Here is a 25,448-nt window from a genome sequence, read left to right on the forward strand (position 1 = left end):
TCTTTCATGTCTAGATGTTCAAAACATGATAAATATTTATTCAATTATTTTTTACCAGCACTATATAAATAGCACAGAATACAATTTGTATCTGTAAATTTTTATGCTAAGAAAAATGTAAAGACCTGTGTTCTACTCTACAAAAAGATATTGCCATGCTTTTGACAGTAAGACATAAATAGATAACAGGAGAGAAATTCTGTAATTCATTAGGTATATGACTTTCTACATATTTAATATCTCTGAATCTTATTTTTAATTTTTTTTTGTGAAATAAATTTGATACACTCAAATTTCAGTAAATCTTTAAAATAATACTTTATAAACATAGTCTTAGATTTTCTATGAAGATTTGGCATTGATACAAAGAATTAAATATTTGCTATCTAGATGTAAAAGAAGTTGTGGTTTTTACAAGATCAAATCTAGTGATTGGTTTTAAAGACCATTGTGTGAGTTCCAGAAACAATGAGTACTATGCTTGGTCTATGTGCTCTTTAGTATTTGATGAGACACAATATTAGTATTCTTTCCTTTCCTTTCCTAGGAATGTATTAGATTGACATAAAGCTCACTACCCAATTTTAGATATGATTAAAAGAGAAAGGGGAATTCCCCTGATCATTGAAAACATAATGCTCAAACAGAAATGATGGAAGCCTCATAATTTAACACATAAACTTACATTATATCAGATTTTTAAAGTAAATATTTATTTAAAAATTGAAAACAGGATGGGGACAATTAATATTTTATACATACATAGAATTCTTAAAAGTATATGTGCATTTATGAATATATAATCTTTGTGCATTTGTGTATAATTATTAATTGTAATAAGATAAGTGGATGGTGGAGAATAGATATAAGTATATTTTATATTTATATGCTTTCTTTTTACTGTGGGGCTTCTATGATCAATTAAGTGATCAAAAAAATTTTTAAAAACCTTACACTCCTATATATCCCTACTCATTGATAAAATAAAGGATTGCTTATCACACAATATATAAATAAAATAAATGTATTAAATAAATGTATTATTATTTAGAGTTATCTGGTTCTAAGAATAGATTATTTTTAATCATTAGACTTCAGAATTCATGAAACTACATAAGAAGTCATAAAGCAATTCATTTACAAAACTCCCATTTTTTTCCAAAGAGGTCAAATTTGTAACCTACCGTTTTAAGTTTGGGAACTTAGGATCTTACCTCAGATGAGCTGTTTTTTGATAATTGAGTATTGAGCAGTACCATTGTATTATAACAGGAAGCACTTGGGACTTAAACATTCTGAAGCTACTTCCCTCAGGTTTTGAAATTATGCTACCAAGTAATTATGTTTCTGGTTCTGTGTTGCCCCCTGTGAATACATGAACATCTTTAGTAAATGTTGAAATGAAATCTTGAAAATAGTCACAGAGGGTTTATGTCAGATGACAAATGCAAGTGAATTTGTCCTAAGGAATATATAGAATGTGAATAATTTACATTATAAAATATAATGGGCATTATCCTGAATCAGAATCAGTAAAACTAGTATCACCTTGTTTAATAATTTCCAATTTCTTTCTGTTATTCATCTTTTCTTTCATTTTTGCAGCACTGTCCTTCACCATCTAAATGCTTTTCATTGAGATATTCATATACTATACCTGTCACACTTTAAAGCAAGCACATCTGTGAATTTGGCTATATTTGTAAGTCTGTGTACTCTTTACTCTCCACTTGCAGAATATTTTTATTGTATCCCTACTGTTTTCTTTTGAATAACAGCACAAATACCAAAGCTACTACTCAGTATTGTTGGACTGTCCTTCCTCTGGGTTTTTAGAACTCTCCCACTTTGTTTAATGAGATTCTGACAAGAGACTTGCGAGGGTTACAGCTGGATCAAGGAACCCTTTGACAATATGTGGATGGACTGCTTATAGTCTTTCCAATACTATTACGCTACGAAACCAATTAGCCTCATGTGGATATAAAGTGTCGACTAAAAATGCTCAAATTTAAACACTACAATTCACCTATCTGATATTCCAAATTAGCCAAGGAACCAGAAGTTGATGTCAGATGGAAAATTGACTATATTGAACCTGAGAGAACCCCGGAAGCAGAGGCAATTAAATGGATCCTGGGAATGTCCGGATTCTCCCATATTTGGATCCCTAATTTTGGACTAACAGCAAACTCTTGTATGAGGATTAAAAGGGACAGAAATAGAACCTTTTCTGGATCCTAGAATGTCAAGCTGCTTTTGAAAAATTAAAATGCAGCCTCATGACAGCCCCTGCTCTAGGCCTACCTGACTTAAAAAAAAAAAAAAAAAAAAAGGTATTCAGATTATATGTACATGAGAAACAAGGCACCTGAAATTGGATATTCAGTGGAAACTGCATGAATCCTGGAGAATCCAATCTACAGGAATAACAGAGAAAATAAACCACACCTTTAAAAAAAGTGACAAATTATGCCAACAAACCCATCTGCAGTGTGATAAGGTGTGGCCAATTGCTCTTCTCCAAACATGGGTGGCCTCAGAAGTGGGCTCAAATTAAACCCCTAAGAAATAGTGTATGGGAGACTGCTGGGAGCCATCAGCCAAGTAGGTATGACAAATTCCTTGCCAGCTTACTCCCATGCTGTCTAGTGGAAGGACTTCTGAAAGGTGACCTTGCTCAAGGACCAGGGCAGGATCCGTGTTTAGGGTGTTCCCCCTTTAGAATAGGGCGGTTTAGCATAATAGGAGATTAGGGTGTTCCCCCTTTAGAATAGGGCGTATCCTGCTGCTGAGTTCCTCTTGAGTGCTTAGGGTCAGACAGTATATTTTTGGGAGACAGAAGCCCATGTGGAGTGGATTTGGGCAGAGAGTGGATTTGGGAGAGAGTGGATTTGGGCAGAGAACGTGGATTCCCCCAGAGCGTGTTTGTAGACGGCCAGTGTGAGTTCGGGAATAAAGAATTGCTGTTTGAATCTACAAGCTGTGTGGAGACTCGTGATTTGTGCCCAGCCAGAGACTGCGGCAGGAGACCCTTTAGCACCCCAGGAAAAAGGGGAATATGTGGTTAGAGCAGGAGAAACTAGACTCAAACAATCTGTACATCAGATCATTCAAATATTAACTAATGTTGCATGAGTATGCTTCTTTCAGGCTGCCTTTAATTTGAAGTCACTGTTTATCCCTTCCAATCTGGGGACCAGATGCTACTCAAGATTTGGAAAGAACAGGGACCAGAGCAACAACTGGGAGAGAAATGAACAGGATGTTATGATGTGCTTCGGACAACTCACACACCTCTAAAGCTTGCTGAAATAAAAGCCCGAGCCCACCACACTAGAATAAAGAAGTTCCCAAGACACTTACCTGAAGCTACCTCTCCCACATGAACATGACAAGCCATAGGGGACTTAAAGTACCTGTTCAGGAAATCACAATGAGAAATTTTATGTTTTTATTATTATTTTTTCTCCTGTTCCCTCTCTAGGGTGGGAGGACAACAGTTTGGTCAGAATAGCACAGACCTTGGCCCTCTCAACTCATGCAGTTACTGATTGCTGAATCCTTCTTCCCAGGGCCTAATCCTCTGTGGACCATGGTGACCCCTTTGTATATCCAGTTACAAACTTTATTTGAATCCCAGATGCAGACTGGACACCAACATGGGGCCTTCAAGCCCACATCATTATTTATTAGATTCCAGTAATGCATTATCCAGATGATACTGTTTCCGGTGTTCCCTGTCTCACTCTTCCTCGTATTGCCTCTAATACAAATACCTGATCTACAGGAGAATACAAATTCCAGAGCATCTTAAAATGAGACCCCCTCATTAACAAGAATGACTACCTCTGTGTGTACAAAAAGTTACCCAACTTTCTATAGAGAAAATTACAGCAGTAAACTGATTATCCTTCCCAGATTATTCCCAGATTACTCCTGGGTGGAATGCATAGGATAGTTTAAAGTTGGGGAGTACTTTCTAATTAAGGACCCACTGGATTTCTGTTTATTAAAAAAAAAACTGGTCTTCTGTGCCCAATACAGGACATATGTTTGTCTGTAAAATTAATAATCATGGGCTACTGAATGTCTCAGAAACTTTACAACTCCCACCCTATATTTTCTAAAAAAATTAGCGACAACATACTCAATTCAGTCCTTAAATGTATCTGCCCATTGGATACACTCTATAAACATCTTTACTAAGTTGGCCATGGACCTCCCAGGGGGGAATCCTGATGGATGTAAATATTTCTTTGGCTATACTTTATTACCCTGATGAGGTGTTGGGGCCCATCATTGGGTCCTCCAAAATCTATCCAAAACTTTGATCACACTGGCCAATGAAACAGCTCTATCCCTTCCAAATTGACAAACCTCCTTGAACTCCTTGGCCAAAGTAGTTTTAGATAACTCTCTGGCTTTTGACTGTCTGTTAGATGAGCAAGGGGGAGTTTGTGCGATAGCTATTATTTATCTATTTTTAGACCTTTATTTTATTTATTTATCTTTATGTAGTGCTGAGGATCAAACCCAAGGCCTCACTGAGCTACAACCCTAGCCCCTGCTGCATGTATGTTTACACCTCTTCATATGTGGAGACTGGTATTGAAAAGATCAGACAACAAGCAACCTGCCTACAACAAACTCTTGACCACCATACAACATTTTTGTAAGTGATATAAAAAGGCCCAATTGATTGATTCTCTGGCCTCTTCTCCTGGATACCAAGAGGGATTCAGTGTATTTTAGTAGGTCTCCTCCACTTCATTCTCACTATCATATTCATCATTGCCTCTGTGTATGTATCTTTCCATTTACTTTTCTGTTGCTGTTCTTCTCTTTGCAACTACACAACCAAACATAGGATTAAAGAATGGCAACAATAAATTAGCCTTCCATCTCCCACTCTCAGCAGGAACCAGCTTGGAGATATCTGTCACCCATTTTTCCACAGAAATGGAAGGTAGAAATTGACAGTGGGGAAATGTAACAGAGGTCTACTTACCCTTTGAATATTGCTGGTTTTGCTCTGAAGTTTATTTTTTAAGAAGATGTGTTTCATTTGTTTTTATTGGTATTAGTTTTTTTTTTTCTTTCTTCTTCCCTCTCCACCTCCTTCACAAGATTAGGGAGACAGTATTATTACTTTTACCCCTAGTCAATTGTCCTTGAATTTACCTACCACAGGAGGGAAATATCTTCCAGAGGATCTAAGACGTGATTATCTGTCATACCATCAGAGGATCCCTGGACCCCTTACCAGAGAACACTTGGAATGCAACCTTTGATGAGTTCTTTCAAAATCTCCTTATTCCACTAAATGGGTAGAAATACATACTTTGGGACAGAAATCCCTGTGTTTCTCCTTTGCTAGCAAACCAATAAACCTTCATTTTCCTTTTTCTCAAAACTGTGTCCATCTTATTGAATTGGCATTGGGGACAAGGATCCAACTTTTGGCACTAGTATGAGGTCCTGAATTTAGGAGACATAATAGCACAACCTCTTGCTTGGAGATTGGTACAAAGATGGTCTACTATCTTCTGTAAAATAATATTATCTTCTCAGAAAAATATTTTCAATATAATGAAACTAGAAAAGATCAGTAGGAAACAACAGTGAGGGCAAAACTGCAGATTTAACCAAGAGGCATTCTAACACTAAGCTACATTTTTTAACTCTTCTCATATTGAGACAGTGTCTACATCACCATGTACTGGGTTGAACTTGGTATTCTCCTGCAGGAGCCTCCCAGTACAATTATAGGCACTCACCACTACAGCAGGAATTCAAAGTGAGGCACTGAGTCATTATGCAGCCATGTTCTCCATAGAAATAGAAAACTCAGTCATGAATTTACTTGCAAGAACAAGAAGTCCCAACAGCCAAAGCAATCCATAATGAGAAAAATGAAGCAGGAAACATCTAAGTATAAGACCTTAAATTATACTACAGAACTACAGTAATAAATACAGTCATGGTATTGGTATGAAAGCAAATATGAAGAACAATGGAACAGAATAAAAGACAAGGAGAAAAACCCAAATAAATATTGTTATTTCATAGTCTATAAAAGTGCCATGAACATACATTCCACAAAAGACAGGTGCTTCAACAAATGGTACAGGGAAAACTGAAAATCCATACAGAGTAAAATTTAATTTTATTATATTCTCTGGAGAGTTTGGACTACCTTGTACACATGTATCACATAGGGTAAGAGGTTGTTAGGACCCCCCTTTTGCTTCTCTCTTCAATACAAACTGTATCATTCTAATTTAAGCCAAATATCTCCAACAGATTTTTTTCAGGGTCTTTCCAAGCAAGGTGTCTATTCCAGGTGTATTTCCTAGGATTAACATATGAGCACCTGGTGTGGTGCCTGGTGTGCTCATCTGATAGTTAATGCTTCTCCTTCATAGTTTTTGTTTTTTATATCTGTATGTATTATCCAGGGTTCGGAAAACATGGATTGTGTGCCATGGATTTGAGTACATTTAGCATCAAAATTTGTTAGGGCAATTTTTTTTTTTTCTATTTTGGTGGACAAGCATAGAGTGAATTCTATATGAGACCTCAGGTTGCTCTCTGTTTGCCTCACTCTGGGGCAACATGGACCCTATTCCTAATCTCAGGGACTGCAAAGGAGTCATCTGAAATGACCTGATTGCCTGACTGCACAGGCTGATTGTCTCTCTCTGTGTGGGAAGAGAGGTTGAAACTGTTTCGTATCTTTCAGTACAGCCACAAACAGGTCACTGGGTTGGGTTAATTTTCTATCTTTGAAATACCAGTTATTGTGAAGTTGATGCAGTATAGTTTGGTAGCTTTCCAGGCTCATCCTTTTTTTTACCCCTTTTACCCAGACTTACTTGTTCTTACCACTTAAATATGTCTGCTACGAGGCACATTTGACCCACTTTACCTCTGAAACAGCTATACTTCCCCAGCATCATATAAAACCTGTTCTCTAACTACACTATGGAGAGAAAGAAGGACCAAACCATAATGAAAAGACTAAATAAACTGAAGGGAACCACATAATTCTCAAGGAACTAGGAGAAAAAAGGGACAATGCTCTTTTCAGGGCGCTAAGGAGACAGGAAGAGACCATGTCATTCTCAGCAGCAAGGAGAGAGAAAGGGTCCAGACCTTTTCAAATGGCTATGTAGTAGAATTAAATTTAACCCTTGTCACCCTGAACAAAACTCAGCTAAAAGTGGATCAAAGACATAAGAATTGCACCAGAAATACGCTGCACATACTAGAAATAAAACGTACATCTAACACTCCAACACATTGGTTCAGTAACTGGCTTCCTTATCAAGACTCCTAAAGTGCAAGAAGTAAAATAAAAAATCTATAAATGGGATGGCATCAAACTAAAAAACTTCTTCACAGCAAAGGAAACAATCAAGAGTGTAAAGAAAGAAAATAAAGAATGGAAGAAATCTTTGCCACCTGCACCTCAGATAGGGTGTTAATTTCTAGAATATACAAAGAACTCAAAAAAATTAACAATGCAAAACCAATAACCCAATAAATTAAAGGACCAAGAAACTAAAGAGATGCTTCTCAAAATAATAAATATGAGTAGTCAACAAATATAAGAAAAAAGTTCAATATCTTTAGAAATTAGAGAAATGGAAATTAAAACTACACTGAGATTTCACCTCAGTGCAGTCAGAGTGGCAATTATTGAGAATACAAGTGACAATAAATGGTGGCTAGTGTATGGGGAAAAGGGCACACTCATACATTGCTGGTAGGACTGCTAATTGGAGGAACCAATACACACACACACACACACACAAGGGACTATTATTCAGCCATTACACAGAATGACTTTATGGCAGTTGCCAGTACATGGATGGATCTGAAGACTATCATACTAAGTTAAATAAGCCAATCCCAAAAAACAAACGTTCAATGTTTTTGCTACTATGTGGTAGATAATCCACAACAAGTGAAGTTAGGGTATATTTAGAAGTTTTGTGGATTAAAAAAAAAGAATAAAATGATGAGAGGGGGATAGAATAAAGAAAGACAGTGAAATGAATCTCTGACATAATAATAGTATGTACACATGTGTATACATCACAATCAATCCCACCATTATGTACATCCACAAGAATAGGGTCCTAATGAGAATAAGATGCGTTCCATACTTGTATAATTATATCAGAATGGATTCTGCTGTTATATATAACTAAAAGGAGATAATAATAATAATAATAATAAATTTACTAATTAATTTTAAAAACAGCATAGGTAGTACATTTTATTCCAATTCTTCCAGAAAACCCTGGTCCTTGTTGTTCTCCAACAGGGTGTCTGCCCTGTCAAACGCACCTCATTTGTATATGACTTCTTCACTGCCATGTGACCCAGCCTATAAGGCAATGGGTTCCCTGCAGGGAACTCAGGAAATGTGTAACCTTGCCTAAGTGCCAAGTGGATTTTTATTAACCCATATTTTTTTCAAGCATTATTTTCTGCTCTTGCAAAGAAAATCTCCCTCATCTCAGAGACTCTTCATTCAGTCAGGTGGACTCTCATAGGAGGATGTCACATGTTTTTGCAGAGTCTAACAATTCTGCTAATGATTACTACTGGATGAGTAAGGCTTCCTGCATGGTGGTTGTTCCAGACGGAGCAGATTGCTGTCTGAGCTTTTGTCTTCCATTGCAATCATTGTTGGGATAAAAAATTTGGTTCATAAGACAGAATCTTCTCAGTCCACAATTCTCTGCTGCTAGAAATTACTTTTTTTTTTTTTTTTGTATCTCACTCAAGTCACAAGACAGTCTATCTCACTTATTACTTTATTGTTTCTCCTCCCAGCTTGACAAATACACTAGTGGTCATCCCCTACCCTGAATTTTGTTCTACTTTTCCTTTCAATTTGGAGGCCAGAAAGAAAATGGAATGATGCACCTCTCTTGTAGCTGAAATACCTCCTTCACCCATTTTATTTAGCCTCTGTAGCCAATTTTGAATCAGTAGCAAACTGTATAGCCTGCAACAATGGCTGTTCAATAGTGACAGCAAATTACAGTCTTTACTTAGTTCCACCCATGTCCCCCACAGGCGGTTGAAATGGGTTTCCCCTTGGTGAAATGGGCTGACTGCCAAATAAAAGCTAAGAAAAGTAGAACGACAAAAAAAAAAAAAAAAAAAAAAAAAGGACAAAGAAAATATCTTTTAAAGTGGGGGGTGGGACAGGCAGGCTAGCTGATCATATGGATGGAGTTTCCACATTAAAAGAGGCAAAATGGAGCTCACACTTGCTTTATTTATATTGGGGAACATCAAAGGCCTTCCATAGAATATTCTTCACCAAAAAAGGTAGTAGGTGGGCTGTTCAGTTCTCCAATGGGTTATGCCCATCTCAGGAGCTACTGTGTGAGATTTTCCTAGTATAGCTCAGATAAAGTTCATGTTCATTGGGCAATCTATTGCATGGGGAAGCCACTGATAGTTGACAATGCCAAACCTAAAATATCCCTGGCTGCCATATCAAGTGAAGGCCCTCCTGTTATTCACGGGTGGATCCCTGCGTCTTACTACACTGATGTAGACAAATTTCTGTCAACAATTGCTCCAAACACAGCACCACTTGGAAAAGCATTTGGTCCTCACTCTCCACATACACACAAATAGATGCTCAGTATTTTCCCTACAGAATGTTTCTTCCCCTTCATCAACTTCCTAAGCTCCTGGCTGGATCATCAAGTACTTCAAAAATATGTGGTGTATGAGAACCAGACACAAAAGATGGAAGGTGCAGAGAGATTAATGAAAAAAGCAGTTAAACATGGAATCATAGAGTCCAATCCAATTCATTTGTTGCTTATGGACAAAGCATATCTTGAGTGGCAGCAAGTCACTCTCCATGGCAGGACAAATTGGTTCATATGCTAAAATAGACAAATGTGATCCACTGCCAACCAGAATGTAGCTGGGATTCTTCAAAACAAAATAAATATGTTAATATGTTAAATGTCAGTTAAGAAAAATCTAATACTTTCACGGTGGTAATGAATGTTCTTCTGACTATCTTAATCATTTTTCTTATCCTATACAGTTTGAAATATATGCCAGGGTGAGATGGAAGTTCCAAGCAAGATGACTATATCTGTGTCAAGGTGGATATCTACGTCTGAAGCAATCACAGTGTCAACCAAACTGAAACCCAGTTCAATCCCCACACTTAACACTGGGCAAAGGAAAGGAGTAAATTACCAGGCATAAATACCAAATACCTTAATATCTGCAAAATAATATCTATTTTTTTATTATTTTCATCCTTTCTTCTTTCCCTTCTATTTTTGCTTTTAATTTTCTTTTCTTTTCTTTCTTTTTTTTTACCCTCTTGTTTTTGACCTACAAAATTTTGCTTAAGAGATCATAATTTACCATGCTCTGGGTTGATAAAAGCTTTCCTTTTGTAAAATATGAAAAAAAAAAAGGTGTTTTGAGTAGAGGAACAAACTGTCTTCTCAGTTTTGTGTGCAACCTTTGTCAGATCAACTTCAGAAATATAATGTTTAGGATTTGAAAATATCACAATATATTTATATGAAACAGCTTTTGTACCATGCACACCTTGGAAACCACCCTCCACCCCTGACATGCAGTGATATACAAAGACAAGTAGAACAGAAGCCTTACTTGCCTTTCTCAAGAGTGAAGGGCAGCACACCTAGCAGAGTTTACCAAGTGATTCCCCTGGATGCCTTCCAGCATTAGAGATCCCCTAGGGAAAATGCAATCCCTATATTGACTCTGGTCCTGTGCTTCCTTATATACAGCCACAAAGTACAAAATTAGAAGCCAGAATGGTAATACTTGTAACTCATGACTTAGAATAGCTTTAGACACATAGGGGGTACTGCAAAGTGTGATTTTTAATTAGAATTTTCTTAATGGTAGGTAAATTATCTTTATGATATTTCTAACAAATTTGGGGTAGCTCAAGCCACTCTACTCACTGGAAAGTAAGGGATTTGTATAACATTATGAGAAAGTGAATGTTTATAAGAAATATACATGTTAGCTCAGAATGGAAGCATAAAATCTGATGTACATATTTGATATGAGGTTATAGAATTCCACAAAGAACCATGAATTCTGAAAGGAGGCATATTTGGTTTTAGAGAGTCATTTCTATACTTAGTATAGTTTGATAAAATACTCAGTCTATGATGCCGAGATTAATTTTATTTTCTAGATTATATCACATGTCTTTATTTTGTTAAACCATAGGCATTAATAACAATTTTAATTGTTAAGGGACCCATTTCCCAGGAGTTTAAAGTATAGTGTAAATCTTGGGGCTGGGGATGTGGCTCAAACGGTAGCGCGCTCGCCTGGCATGTGTGCGGCCCGGGTTCGATCCTCAGCACCACATACAAAGATGTTGTGTCCGCCGAAAATTAGAAAATGAACATTAAAGAATTCTCTCTCTCTCTCTCTCTCTCTCTCTCTATCTATCTATCTAAAAAAAAATATAGTGTAAATCTTTACCATCCTCAGTACCAGGGAGGAAATTCTGCTACCTCAAGCATGCTAGCTAAAACTAGATTCTGGTTATTTGAAGAAGGAAATTAGAATATTCTCTGATTAAGAAAAATTAAATATGTCAAACTCATCTCTATTATATGCATAGAATGTTTATGAGAACGATTTTCCTGTGCAGAAAATTTATACAATGTGTTTGCCATTTAGTTTTGAGAGGTAGTTGATGGGCAACTGTGTAACTTCAAGCATTGAAAGTATAAAAGATAGAGTAGTGAATGATAGACTTTGTCTTACCTCTGTCTATGTCTCTCTCTGTGTCTCTCCTTTTAATTTAGCTAAACAATTTCTAAGAATAATAATACTTCTAAACAAAAGGATGACTTAACTTTTATTATTTTCTGCATTAAGACTTCAGATGCATATTGCCTAGTTACTTCCAGATAAGTTTACATAGGAATTCACCTTTATGAATCATCAGCAATATTGAACCTTAATTAATTAAATAACTGTCAATTTTGTAAATAAAGTTCCTATGATTTTCAGGATTTCTTTTAACATTTATTCATTCTACATATTTCTGTACTTAAATAACCTATCTTCCTATAATCCCCCAAATTTTTAATGTTTTTAAATAGTAGCTGTAAAGTTATTCACTTAAGGTAAATTAATGTTATGAAAAATCAAACCAAGAAACAGTGTATATTTCACAAGATCATGGTATCTGTGACTCTGTTTAGATGCAACTTACCAAGTATTACAGGGAACAGGGTTTAATTTCCATGTAGCTTTACAATGAAACATGGAATCTATTTCAAAGTCCATGGAGTGACATAACTTAGCAGATCACCTGAACCTACTCTGGTAGAAAAAAGTGGAAATAAATATCAAGGGCTCCTGATGAATCAATTAATTTAGATCAATAGTATGTACTAAGATATTTAACTTTTAAATTGCTTGATAGTTATGTTTTGTTACCTTCATAAATACTCTGAGATCAATGATATTTATTTTTGTTGACATTAATTTTTTCTGATGTTAATATAGACTTTTTCCCCCTTTTATTCTCTCTCCAGAAAAAAATACAAAATAGAATATCTTCCCAACCTGACTCAGGGAGCAATGGTGGGGAAGAACTGCACCCCCATGACAGAATTCATTCTCCTTGGATTATCAGATGTCCCGGAGCTGAGAGTCCTTCTCCCGCTGATGTTCCTTCTCATCTGTGGAGTCACCGTGTGGGCCAACCTGGGCATGATTGCTCTGATTCAGCTGAGCTCCCGACTTGACACGCCCATGTACTTTTTCCTCAGTCACTTGTCCTTTGTAGATTTTTGCTATTCCACAACAATCGTGCCAAAGATGTTGGCCAACATCTTCAGCAAGGACAAAGCCATCTCTTTCCTAGGGTGCTTCGTGCAACTCTACTTCTTTTGTACATGTGTGGTCACTGAGGTCTTCCTCTTGGCAGTTATGGCTTATGACCGCTTTTTGGCCATCTGCAACCCTCTCCTTTACATGGTTACCATGTCTCAGAAGCTTCGTATGGGCCTTGTTTCCAGTTGCTACCTCTGTGGAATGGTATGTTCTCTGATTCACTTGTGTTTAGCTCTTGAAATCCCGTCCTATACATCAAATGTGGTTGATCATTTCTTTGGTGACCTACCACCTATCCTTTTTCTTGCTTGCTCCGATGTGTCTGTTAATGAACTCATGGTATTAATTGTGCCCACTGTGAATGAGGTCACTACTATCACCATCATCCTCACCTCCTACCTGTTCATTCTCATCACCATCCTGAAGATGCGCTCTGCAAAGGGGAGGCACAGAGCCTTTTCCACCTGTGCCTCCCACCTCACAGCCTTAGTTGTCTTCCATGGAACAATCCTGTTCATTTATTGCCAGCCCAGTCTAGGCCACAGTCGGGATGGTGACAAAGTGGCCTCAGTGTTCTACACTGTGGTGATCCCCATGCTGAATCCCCTGATCTACAGCCTGAGGAACAAGGATGTGAAAGAAGCTCTCAGAAAGGTAATAGGATCTGGGCTGGGGTTATAGCTCAGTGGCGGAGTGCTTGCCGAGCATGTGTGAGGCACTGGGTTTGATTCTCAGTACCACACATAAGTAAGTAAAAATGAAGTTCTATCAACAACTAAAAATAATATTTTTAAAATGTTCAATTACTTTTGAAGAATCATTTTGTTATATAGATTTCAGGGTTGCATAAGGAAACTTCAAGGGGAGTTACATGTGAATGAATGTGGGGAAATGTCAAACAGGGAAATATTTTAGGCACCAGGGGATTATGTGTGCTTTCAGGTGGACCACTTACCTGTATGTTAAGTTATGTGCTATACTATTTAATTATTGTTTACCTGAATCTTCTACCTTCACTTCTCTTCTTCAATCTCCAACTGGTTTAAATGGGTTTGTAAGATAGTATAATTATTCCCAATTTTGGGGTCTGAGATAGGTACAATGTTTTTCCAACAAAGTGCATATAGAAATGTTTTTTCATCATCCTTGATGCATATAAACATTTGTACTAAATTGACTTCACTTTTACTAGAGGGAAAATACATTTATTTAATCATCTATGCTTTTTTCATAATATGTTATTAGTTTCCACTGTGCTGTTATGTATTTCTGGATAATATTTTCAGTAATTTTTATTTTATTACTTTTTCTATGGAGAGATTAGAATTTTGGAACCTTTGTAAACTTTCACATCTGCAAACTAGACATGAGATTCTCTACGTTTATGACAAAATATTCATGAAAATTAAATATTATCTTAAATTCTTACCATTATACATAACATTAATAAACTAGTATTTATTATAATATTTTATTGTTTCATTTTTACCTTTGTCTTTAAATTTTATAATTATTCCTGATTAAAAAATTTAGTTATGTGTTTGATGCCCTACCTTCTTAAGATTTCCACATCCTTGTTAATGTTTTTATTTTTATATCTGCAGGAAATGATGCCTTTCATTCATTACCTTTTCTAAATATAAACACTGTATTAATCCCATTGTGTTAGTTTCCTATGGATTCTGAAAATAATGACCACAAACTTGATGATTTAAAACTATGGATTTTTATTTTATCACAATTCTGGAAGTCAAAAATCTGAAATTTGTATTCTGTGCCAAAATCAAGGTGTATCAGGAAGTTCTAGTAGAGAATCTACACCTTGCTCTTTCAGCTTCTTGTGGCAGCAGATATTCCAGGAGAGTTCATTCAACCATGCAAATACCTTCAAACCTCTCTCAGCTCCATCATCATTGTATCTTCTCCCATGTGTGTGTGTGTGTGTGTGTGTGTATGTGTGTGTATTTGTCTGTGTGTGTGTGTTGCTTCTCTCTTAACAGCAAGATATCCCCCTTGAGATTGCATTCACAGTACCCCCCAAACCTGAAGGTAATCCAGCATAGACTCCCTGATAACACAGATGGGGACATTTGAGAAAATGTTGTTGAATATGAAAACCAGGTCCAGTGAGCATGAATATATAGACAAAGCTCTAATCTATAGGAGAAAAAAAAAAGGAGATAAGGGGCTCCACTTCCAGATGAACAGGACAGCCCTTATTGAGAAGAGTCATCAACATTGCCCACAAACCAAAAGATGGACTAGCCTTTTATCGAGTTTCTGGGTCAGGAAGAGTCTAGTATTTTTATGATAATTCCTTTAAGGAATTCTTTCCTGTGGAAGAGACTCCTGGATATCTTAGCATGGTCCTACTCTATCTGAGGTTTATGGCTGTTTTCATTATGAACAGGGGGATAAGAAAAGAAAACTTCCACATAGTGTGAGTGGGGAAGTAGAAAAGATGGTTAAAACAGGTTATAAATGAAGGCCCAAGAGTTTGTCTGCCATTTTACCCCCTGATCAGTCCCAGTCTCATTCCTGTCAGGATCCTTCATCTAATCACTTCTGCAAATAACCGTTCTCCAAACAAGGTAGCAATTATAGGTTCCAGGATTATATAACCTGATGTCTCTGACAGTTGTCTTCAAGGTTAACATGTACATCTTTTAAAGGCTAAGTCATAATTAACTTTCCTTGTTTCTACACTAATACTTCATTTGTTTTCTTATTCTCTTATGATTCCATTGCTACTTCTTCTTGTCTCTATTTTCATGAGTCACACATTTAAATGGAACATAGATTTTTGTTACTTTAGTGAATTGGGAGGATCACTTGACATAAAATCAAACACCTGTGTCGATGTTCTGATTCCTAGTGAATGATTTTGAGCAAGATGCTTAAACTCAACCTAACTTCTCTCACATATAACCTGCAAATAAGCTGGTAGCTTCAGACTGCTATTTTGGACTTAAATACTATAATAATAACAATGATAACGATTATAATGATAAGAATAATAATAGCAACCACAACATTGACAATAATGCCTGCAAAGAACTCGCCCCCAAAATGCACTCTAACTGGTTCTTGACAAAAAAAAATATATATATATTTGAGGTTGAGGGTCATTTGTTATCTATTTTAAAATTTTTAGTATCCCTGGAAGAGACAGCTACATTTTTTTTTTGGTTTGTTTTCTCTTTTCTGAAAAAAAAATATTTATGGAGATAAAATTGACAATTAAAGATTCTTTAAGGCATATAACTTGATAATGTGATGTATACACAGAAAACAAAGCAATCGCCATAGTGGAGATAATTCATAATTCTTTACCTCACAGTTACCAATATTTTTCTTTTCCTTTTTATTTTCTTTTTTCTTTTCTTTCTTTTTCTATGGTGAAAAAAGTATGTGCACATTAAACAAATTCCAAATATACAATGCAATAGAATTTACTATATGATTGTGTCATATATAAATACACACTAACTGAAAGAATGACTTAGGTTCTGCTTGTGATGGACAGTTAGCACTCAGTGGATTTTCAAATGTTTAATCTGGAATGAAATTTTATTTATCTCTTTTGAGACTTTGAATGTGAAGACTAATGAAAGAGAAATTTCTTTCACAAAATTTTCTTCTCCAAAGAGAACAGTGATTCTCTATATCGATACTACTGACATCTTGGACCAGATCATTTCATGCTGTGGGAATTGGTCCTATGTTTGATGGGACGATTAGCAGAATCCCTGACCCCTAGTCATCAGATGCAAGGACTTAGCAGCACACACATTTATGACAAGCAAGGAATCTTTGCAGACATCGCCACATTTCCTACAGCAGAAGTTCCCTTGCCCCAGTGGAGTGCCACTGGTCTAGAGAGTATAAGAGTATGTTACCAAAAGCTCAGTGCTTGTCCCAAATGCCAATTCATGCCAACTTAATAATGAAGACATGATTTTGAGAAAAAGAGAAAAGAAGTTTTATTGCTTTGCTAACAAAGGAAAAACACAAGGGACTCCCATCCCAGAGCCTGAGATTCTGCCCATCAGGAGAAATAGGGGGATTTTAAAGAAAAATTTTCAAGGTTTGCATTCCAGGTGTGCTCCGGTAGGCGGTTCCTTGGCACCCAGATGGTGTGTTAGATATTCATTTCTTAGATACTGTTATGGTGTGAACTGATCAATATAATCAATAAGTCATAGACATAGGTTAAAGATTATAGGAATTGGACTGGGATTGTGGCTCAGCGGTAGAGCACTCGCTTAGAACAGGTGGGACCCAGGTTCAATTCTCAGCACCACATAAAAATAAAGGCATTGTGTTGTGTCCATCTACAAAAAAAAAAAAAAAAAAAAAAAGATTCATATTCTCTCTCTCTCTCTCCTTTAAAAAAAATCAAACCTATAAAAAATTATAGGAATAAGATAAGATAGAATAGGATAATAAAAATAAGTACTATGAGATGAGTAATGTTAAACTGTCCTAATAATAAGTTAGAAGTAAGCATAGAACATAAGTTCATCAGGAGTAAGCATAAGTAATAGCAAGATAATCATGTAACTGTAAGACATAGGATTTAAGCTACAGGAAATTAGATATAGCACAGTGTATGGTGATAAGTATAAGTCAGTAGGCCAGTATAGTTATAAATACAGGCTGGTAGGTTAATATAGATATAGACAAGGTTAAATCAATGTAGTTGTGAACAATTGTAGTAGCCTAATCATGTAGACATAAGGCTTATAGAGATCAGTAGTGAAATGATGAGTAATTGAGACAACTGAAGCATCAACTAAGTTACCAGTACTGGGATAGCAGGAATGGAGTCACTGTGGGTATATGAACAAAAAGTGTGGCCATAGGGACTCCGTCTTAGCTGTTCTAGACTGCATCTTAGTTTTTTTTGTTACTGCTTCTGTGAAGAGAGAACTACATGACCCACTTCTGAGAAACAGAAATGAAAGCTGTCTTCTTTAAAAAAAAAAAAAAATGTTTTAATGTACTTTGTACCCCACAGAACGTACCCAACTCAAGATATAGTGGTGGTCATGGTGAGCTACATCCTGGGTTTGTGTACATTTATGGGTCTACATGACTTTAAAATAGCCCCTTTTCAACTAAAACTCAGGATATGGTGGTCTAACACTTGTTCAGACTGGAAATGTGATAAAGTTAATTGCCTTTTTTAGCTTTTGTAACTTGCTTGCTTGCATGACGCTGAAAAAAGCCCCTGAGTTATGATATTTTTCATCCTTAAATTCTCAAGGCACAGGCCAGGAAACTCCTGTTCTCCCACAGAGCACCAGCCTCTACTTGTGGGAGACAGTCCCTGGCCAGGTATATAAAGCTCTCTCTTGTTTGAATTCAGACTTAGAGTATTTTCTGAGATGGCTCCCCATAACAATCCTCTAGCAGACCTATCCTTCCTGTAGTGGGTGTGTTGAAGGACAATTTACTAAGGGAAGAAAAGTCTCTTGGGCAGTAGTCTCCTGTGCTTCTACTTTGCTAGCAAAACAATAAACTTTATTCCTTTTTCTCAACATGAAGCCCTCAGTTCCAAATTGGCATCAGAGACAAGAAGTGAGCTTTTAGTAACAATAGTGCTCACTGCTCCCAAAGTATTCAAAGTCAAATTGATAGAATAAGAAGTTTTAATTCAAGCCAGATTTGAAGGAAAACAAAACAAAACAAAAAAAAACTTAGGGTTAGGGTAGCTGGCACAAACACCCACAAGAGAGACATTGCTGAGTCAAGCAAAGGTTTATTGACAGCGAATAACCCATCTGGTCCTGTGATTATTCCTTCAAGTTTTGTTGTTGTTTTAGTAGTTAGGGACTCTTGAGGGGAAGAATGACAGGAAGTTCACGCTTGGTTGGGCAGGTGCTGATTTTCAAAATGGGGTTATTTTGGCCTAAGAACTTGACCCTTCATTGTTACTTACTGCTGCCAGTCAAAAGCCAAGAGATGGACCTGGGTGAGACTGTTTTAAGACTTCCCTGGTAAATAAATAACACTGAAAAGGAGCATGGTCTCTCCCCTCTCCTAGAGGACTCGCTCTTCTCCTTGAGAGCATCCCTTTTTCCCTGTTTCCTATCTCCTTTAATACACAGGTGCCTGCTACTTTGAGTGATGTCTGACAACTTTCCTGTGTTATAATGGGTGACAAACTCAAGCCTGAAAATAACAACTATCATGAGAATTAGTGTCTGGGAAAGGGAGAGCTCTCCTCCCCTTTGTAGTCAACTCTCCTGGGATATTCAGGGAACCAGATTAACACCCCCCTGTCTTTTGTGTTGTAGATGACTTTCCCTAGGAATCTAATGACTCCTTTGAAGTGTACATGCCCCTGTGGAGAATCAGGTCCAAAACTAAGGCCTTGTAAGAAGATGGGCAAAGATGCAATTTATGCAGTCCAGAGGGAGAAATAAAGAATGTCCACACTCAAATGCCTTTTTCAATGTTTTATTCACTCAAATTACTCAATATGATTTCACTCTATAGATTCTTAATCAAGAAATAACAATCCTTAATGCTGAGCACTATAAACACAACAATTCAGACTGATAAATGCAATAAACACAACTAATTCAAAGTAAACAAATTCTATGTTAACTCTAAGCACACAACACTCTTAATTATAACAGACCTATTACAGACATTCCCTCTGCATGCTAAGCTTAAGTGCTCTATTCAAAGTTCTTGCTTAGCATCTGTATTTATACTGGATGGACATTTTAAGTGACAGCCACCATTTTTAGGAAAAAGTTTCGCTTTCCTGCTCAAGGGTGTTTCTGAGAAAGACTTGCCACTGGGTCATACCAACCCAACCCTTAACTACCTGCATTAGCACCTGCCCCACCTATTAGCGCCTGCCCTATAAAAATCCTGGAACCCAAGCCTGTTCTGTCTCTCTCGCTATAGAGAGATGATCTTTATTTGTTAGCTCTGACAAATAAACTGTCATGTGGATCTCTGCCTGGTCTCTGTCTTTCATTTCTTGCTTACCAGTCTCTTGTTCCTACCTTTCCCTTCACTCTCCTCCCCCCTTATCTTGCCTACATGACTAGTGAAGAAAATGTGGAGTGATCCAAGAATGAGAATAAAACTTCCCATCAGAACAGATAGCAAGGGAGCAGCCCAGCAGACATTCATTAACAACTGCTTGCAGGGAGGAAAACTTCCCTGGAGGGAGGTAACCTTGAAAAGCAGAAGGGCTCTGGAGGTATGAGCATTTTATTTCCTTTCCTACCAGCCCCCACCTTCCCAATATGACCCAATCATTCATTATCTACACTGTCTTTTTACCCCACCTGCTCCTCAATGCTATGTACCAACTGGCTCACTATTTTTCATTAAAAGAAGATTCTTAAACCTCCAAAATGTGTCTATAATTCATGAGATGGCCTATATCCCCCCTTGAATGTGTATTCCTTGTTTTAACCCTAAAGACATTTCTCTCTTGATATTAGCCACATTCTACTTTTAATATACACCTACTTTCTTAAATAAACTTCTGTCTGTGCCTCTGACTGGTGCAAGTTGATGTCCTTACCATGTAAGCCAACTATACCACTGGCGCTGTCACAGGAAAGCAGGGAGCTGAAATTCCAAATCTCGGTTCTTGTGTTCTGATAAAAGAAAAATCATGAAAGAGATCTTTGATATAGGAGAAGGTTAAACGAAAGTGAAGTGAAAGTTACGTAAAAATAAATTAAGGCTTAAGCAGAGAGCATTCTCAAAAGAGAGTGAATCATCTCCCAGCAAAAAATGAAAAAGAAAAGGCTTTTTATTTTTTATTTTTTTTAACTGTTTGGTGTTTACTAAAAGAGCTGGGGACCACTTTCTGTGTTCTTTGCCAATCCTCCGTCATATCAGGAGGTGGAATTTTTAACCTTAGTTGGTCCTCTCTGGAACTGTCATGGTGGCCATCCATTTAGGGGGGCTTCATCTACAAGTCAATTCCATGTTAATGTTGGCATTGGTGTCAGTACCTGGTCAGAAGTTACCTTAAAGTACCTGCAATACTAAAAGAATCTTCCTTCCCAGACAATTTGAGACACATATAGTCATAATTCCTAGCTTTATATCAACATCAGTGGACCCTCTTATGAGTTAATCCCATTAATCCTTTTCTCTTGATATGTTCTACAAAAAGCTCCCTTATTTTTTTTTGTACAGATTAACTACCACCATTTGATTTCATAAGACAGATTAAAGAAGGACATTGAAGTAATTTAAAGAACACTTTGTGACCTTGCCATGCATTTCGCTGCTCATTGCTGGCTACTACATAACAGTGCTGCCTGAAGTTTCCCCATCTCTTCTGGAACTTTTAAAACACTGTAAGATACCTCTTCTCCTGTTGCTGTAGTCAGAGAAGTGGTTTATGATCAGTCATCTGGAGACACAGGGATTGGTTTCTGGTTAGACAGAAGTGAGATAATGAATTGATTGTAGGATTTTGCTGGGATCACTGGAAGAAGGAAGAGATACTTCCTACCCAGGTAATCCTCTGAGCAGTTAGAAACTCAAATGCTCATTGTTCTCTTTCTTAAGAATAAAGAGGCTACTTGAGATTTAAGTCAACAGAGGAAAGCCTAAGAGAGAAATAGAGAAAAATAAGTAATCAATGGCACTTATTTTGAGCCCTTTGTCTACTGCTTTATGTCCAGAGTGTTCAATTATATCATTGACATATTCTGTTCATTTTAAGTTTAATACAAATTTTAAGAATCTGCATGCTACTACAGACAAAACATACCTACTCTTTTGGTCTGTATATGATATATCCCCTTTTTACATTAATGCAGAAATATTCAGAGGTGAAATGATTGAAATGTGAAGACTCAATTCATTAGTCCATTTTAATTTGAATGAACTGACTGGGTGATAACTCTATTCAGGTAGCCCTTTTTTGAAGAGGTAGGTTACTGGGGGTATGTCCTGGAAGCATTCGTTTTCCCTGGTACATATTTCTCCTCTCTTTGCTTCCTGGTCTCCATGAAAAGGACTCCATTTCTCCACCACCTTCTTCCACCTTGATGTGCTGCCTCATCTTGGGCTCAGAGTAATGGAGTTAGCCACCTATGAACAGAAAACTCTGGAACCATGTGTCAAAATAAACTTGCTTCTCTAGTTGTCAGATATTTTGTTCATAGTAACATAAAGATAACTAAAATACCTACTACTCAGTATCCTCTTGATTAATTAAAATATATTTGATTTACTTGAAGTGAATTTTAAGACAACACATTTTTAGCTACCTGTGCATGTATATTTGTGTGTTTTCCTAGTCTTACTTTATTAGGCAATAAATTCTTTATTGATCTCATTTTCAATTCTCTAATCCTGCTGAGATAGGAGAAAGAAAGAAGTACAAGTACTGATTACAAAAAAAAAAAGAAAGAAAAGGAAAGAAAGAAAGAAAGAAAGAAGGAAAGAAAGGAAGGAAGAAAGGAAGGAAGGAAGGAAGGAAGGAAGGAAGGAAGAAAGAAAGAAAGAAAGAAAGAAAGAAAGAAAGAAAGAAAGAAAGAAAGAAAGAAATGGGTAGATAGCACTTCCCCATCACCTGGTTGCCAACACTTCTGTGGGAGAAGAAGGATTGTATTTTCCAGCAGAAGCAATCACCACTGAAAGACTCTTCCTGCCTTTTGGTCACATAGGCATGAGAACAAAGGAAGCATAAAATTTGTAAAAGAGAAGACACCCCCACTCCCATGAACATCAGCTTTGTGTCCCCTCCTCTCTGGATGAATCTCTTTCTTTCTCTCTCTCTCTCTCTCTGTTTCTGTTTCTTAAAATTTACTATTTGCTCTTGCCTCCATGTTTCTCAGGTGTTTAAATCTTCCATATCATGTTTCTCAGGTATTAAATCTTCAATCAGATCTTAATTTTTTTTAAGACTGGTATCAATGCTATGGAGTTTCCAATCTCTATGTAATTCTTTATGTTATTCCATCCATCTCACATAATTGTTCTATACTTGATAAAATTAGTAAAGCATGTTTAAGTTACTCTCTTTTTTTTTAATTTAAACTTTGTTTCTGAAACAAAACATTCATGAAGTAAATGTATTTGTTAAATGAAGATATTATGGCATAATTTGGCTGAAAATTTAACTTTAATACACATACAAATATATTATAGTACATATAAATTTATTAAATACATTCATAATTGGGTTTTTTTGACATTTTGGTTTTTAAGATCTTACATTCTAAATTAATAGTCACTTTTGTGAACTTCTCTTTGCATAGAATATTCTGCTAGTTTTTTGATAAATTAATTTGTTATTTAAATCAAGTGAGATAACAAATATCTTGATTCAATTTTCCACATATGCTGTCATTTTCAAAGCCAAGCTATTTCCCTGAGGCATTCTCAAGTGATAGACAAACACATTATATCACTTGGTTTTGGGTTTAATCAGCTCCTTGGTGGAAATATTTAATTGCTCATGTATGTTTTCCTATGGGATATTTGGATGTCAGAGTTAGAATTCTTGGGATCTAATGTGAGATTAAAAGCTGACTTGAAAAACCTCACAGCAAACTATAAAAGGTCGTGCTTTTCCACAGAAACAGCCTTCATAAGGAAAGCACAGATTTCTTCTATGAACCCAGAAGTCCTGCCCTAAATGGATTATGACAGATACTACAATGGAAAATGTTGTTGTTTTTCTTTAATTGTCTACCTTAACTTTTTTCCAGGAGAGAATTAACTGGGGGTCACAACAGTGAAGTAAGAAGTTGGAAGAAATAAAGGCAGTGATCTGGTGAGTGTTCTTGTCACCTGGGGGTTCTTAGGCATAATAGTCTGAAGACAATTTTCAAAATTATTAGACTCTGACTAGACTTGACCAGAAATCTAAGTGTAAACCCAGTTTTCATTATATGTTATGAATTTTAAAGTGTGAACAGACAGATATCAATTAAGGTGAATTGATTTTATATATCACTTGCTTTATCTTATCATATTGATGCTGCCAGTTATCAATAAACAAGAACAGGGCTGGAATGAGGGTTGTATATTGATTGTAAGGGGACATTTTTTTAAAAAATAAAGTATTACAATTTAATTTACAGAACTTACTATAACAATATCATTTTATGGAATACATCAGAATCCTCCATTTTCACCTGCCCATTGCATAGGACAAGTTTTCTGGTTTCAAGTATTTTTCACTATTGAAGCATATAACATCCTTGCAAGATTATTGCAACCAATATTCTCTTTATGAATTAATTTCTTTATTATCTTTAATTTTGTCTTCTTAATAAATAAAGAAATAAGGGTTCTTAATAAAAAGCATTTTCAGAAGAGAAGTTGCTATTTCCTAATCGTCCATACCAGAAGTTCATTTAAGAATTGTCCCTAATGATAAACCAAGGTTTTTAAGGATCATTCTTTGAAGTTGCCCAAATAGAGGATGGCACAACACAGAAGCACTTCTACCTGAGACTCACTTTCTAACCACCAGAGATAATCATATCTTATATTTTCTGTGAAGGAAATACTTTGCATTATAGGCAAGGAAGAATCCAAAGAGTTGACCAGTTGATTAAGGATTTTTTTTCCCAATTAACTCACTTTTTAATTTTTCTCTTTACTTTTTCTTTCTTTTAAATTTATTTTTTATAATGTCTGAAAATTGCACATATTTATGGAGCTCTGGCTTCATAATAAGATAACATATTAATGTTTAGTGAAACTCAATCTCATCCCACTAGTTGAATAGTAGTAGCTTATATTTATTGAATATTTCAGATATGAAATATACATTTCAAAGCACTTTATATGAGTTAACTCATTTAATCCTCATAACCCTGAAGACAAGTCTCACTATATGATACAACTTACATATCAGAGTGAAACCATAGAGTATAACAAATGTGCCTAAAATCTTATAAACATAGATGCTAGGGGTGGGATGTAAGCCCAGGCAATCTGGCCCCAACGTACATCCTACTGTCTGTTCCTGGATGAAAGAAGCAAAACTGACAGCTGCAGGAAAGCCCTAAATGGACATTCAAGTTTGTTTAATACTCTCATATAAAATTTAGCACATTGCTTTTTCAGGAAACAATGCAAGTATTTAATTATTTTTCCAACTTCAGCATCTTTGTGTCATCCCCCATCTTGGGAAGTGGTGCTTATTGGAGAGTGCTCTAGCCCAGTGATACAGAATTGCCAATCTCTGGCTCTGGATCTTTTATAATTAATCTCCATAACCATGGACTGACTAATTTGCCTACAATCATCAATTCATTTTCAAAGAAAAAAGAGCAATAATTAGAAAACTTAATGATAAGAATTTAATCAGATTTAACATTTCTTTGAAAATTATAAAATGAAAACAATAATTCTAGGTGTATGAGACTTATTCATGAATCATTTGATTTAACTAGGCTTTTTGGAAAAAGGACAAATGTAGGAAAGAGTAACTTTGAAAATAATGCCAAAACCATAATTATCATCATGTCTTATTACACTGTTTTCACACAGAGAATAACTTTTTAAATAGTTGCAGTTTGCTTATTTGC

General features: G+C 36.2%; 1 protein-coding gene across 1 annotated transcript; it reads left to right on the forward strand.

The window, feature by feature from the left end:
• Positions 1-12,648: 12,648 nt before the first annotated feature.
• On the forward strand, positions 12,649-13,584 carry LOC143390428 (olfactory receptor 5L1-like). The gene has a single exon (XM_076842815.1). The coding sequence runs from the start codon at positions 12,649-12,651 to the stop codon at positions 13,582-13,584; it is 936 nt and encodes a 311-aa protein (XP_076698930.1).
• The last annotated feature ends 11,864 nt before the right edge of the window (positions 13,585-25,448 follow it).

Source organism: Callospermophilus lateralis, chromosome 2 (genome assembly GCF_048772815.1).
Source record: "Callospermophilus lateralis isolate mCalLat2 chromosome 2, mCalLat2.hap1, whole genome shotgun sequence".
Classification (NCBI taxonomy): domain Eukaryota; kingdom Metazoa; phylum Chordata; class Mammalia; order Rodentia; family Sciuridae; genus Callospermophilus; species Callospermophilus lateralis.

Excerpts from the sequence above, each read along its gene's own strand:
- LOC143390428 (XM_076842815.1), top strand. The coding sequence starts at position 12,649 with ATGGTGGGGAAGAACTGCACCCCCATGACAGAATTCATTCTCCTTGGA.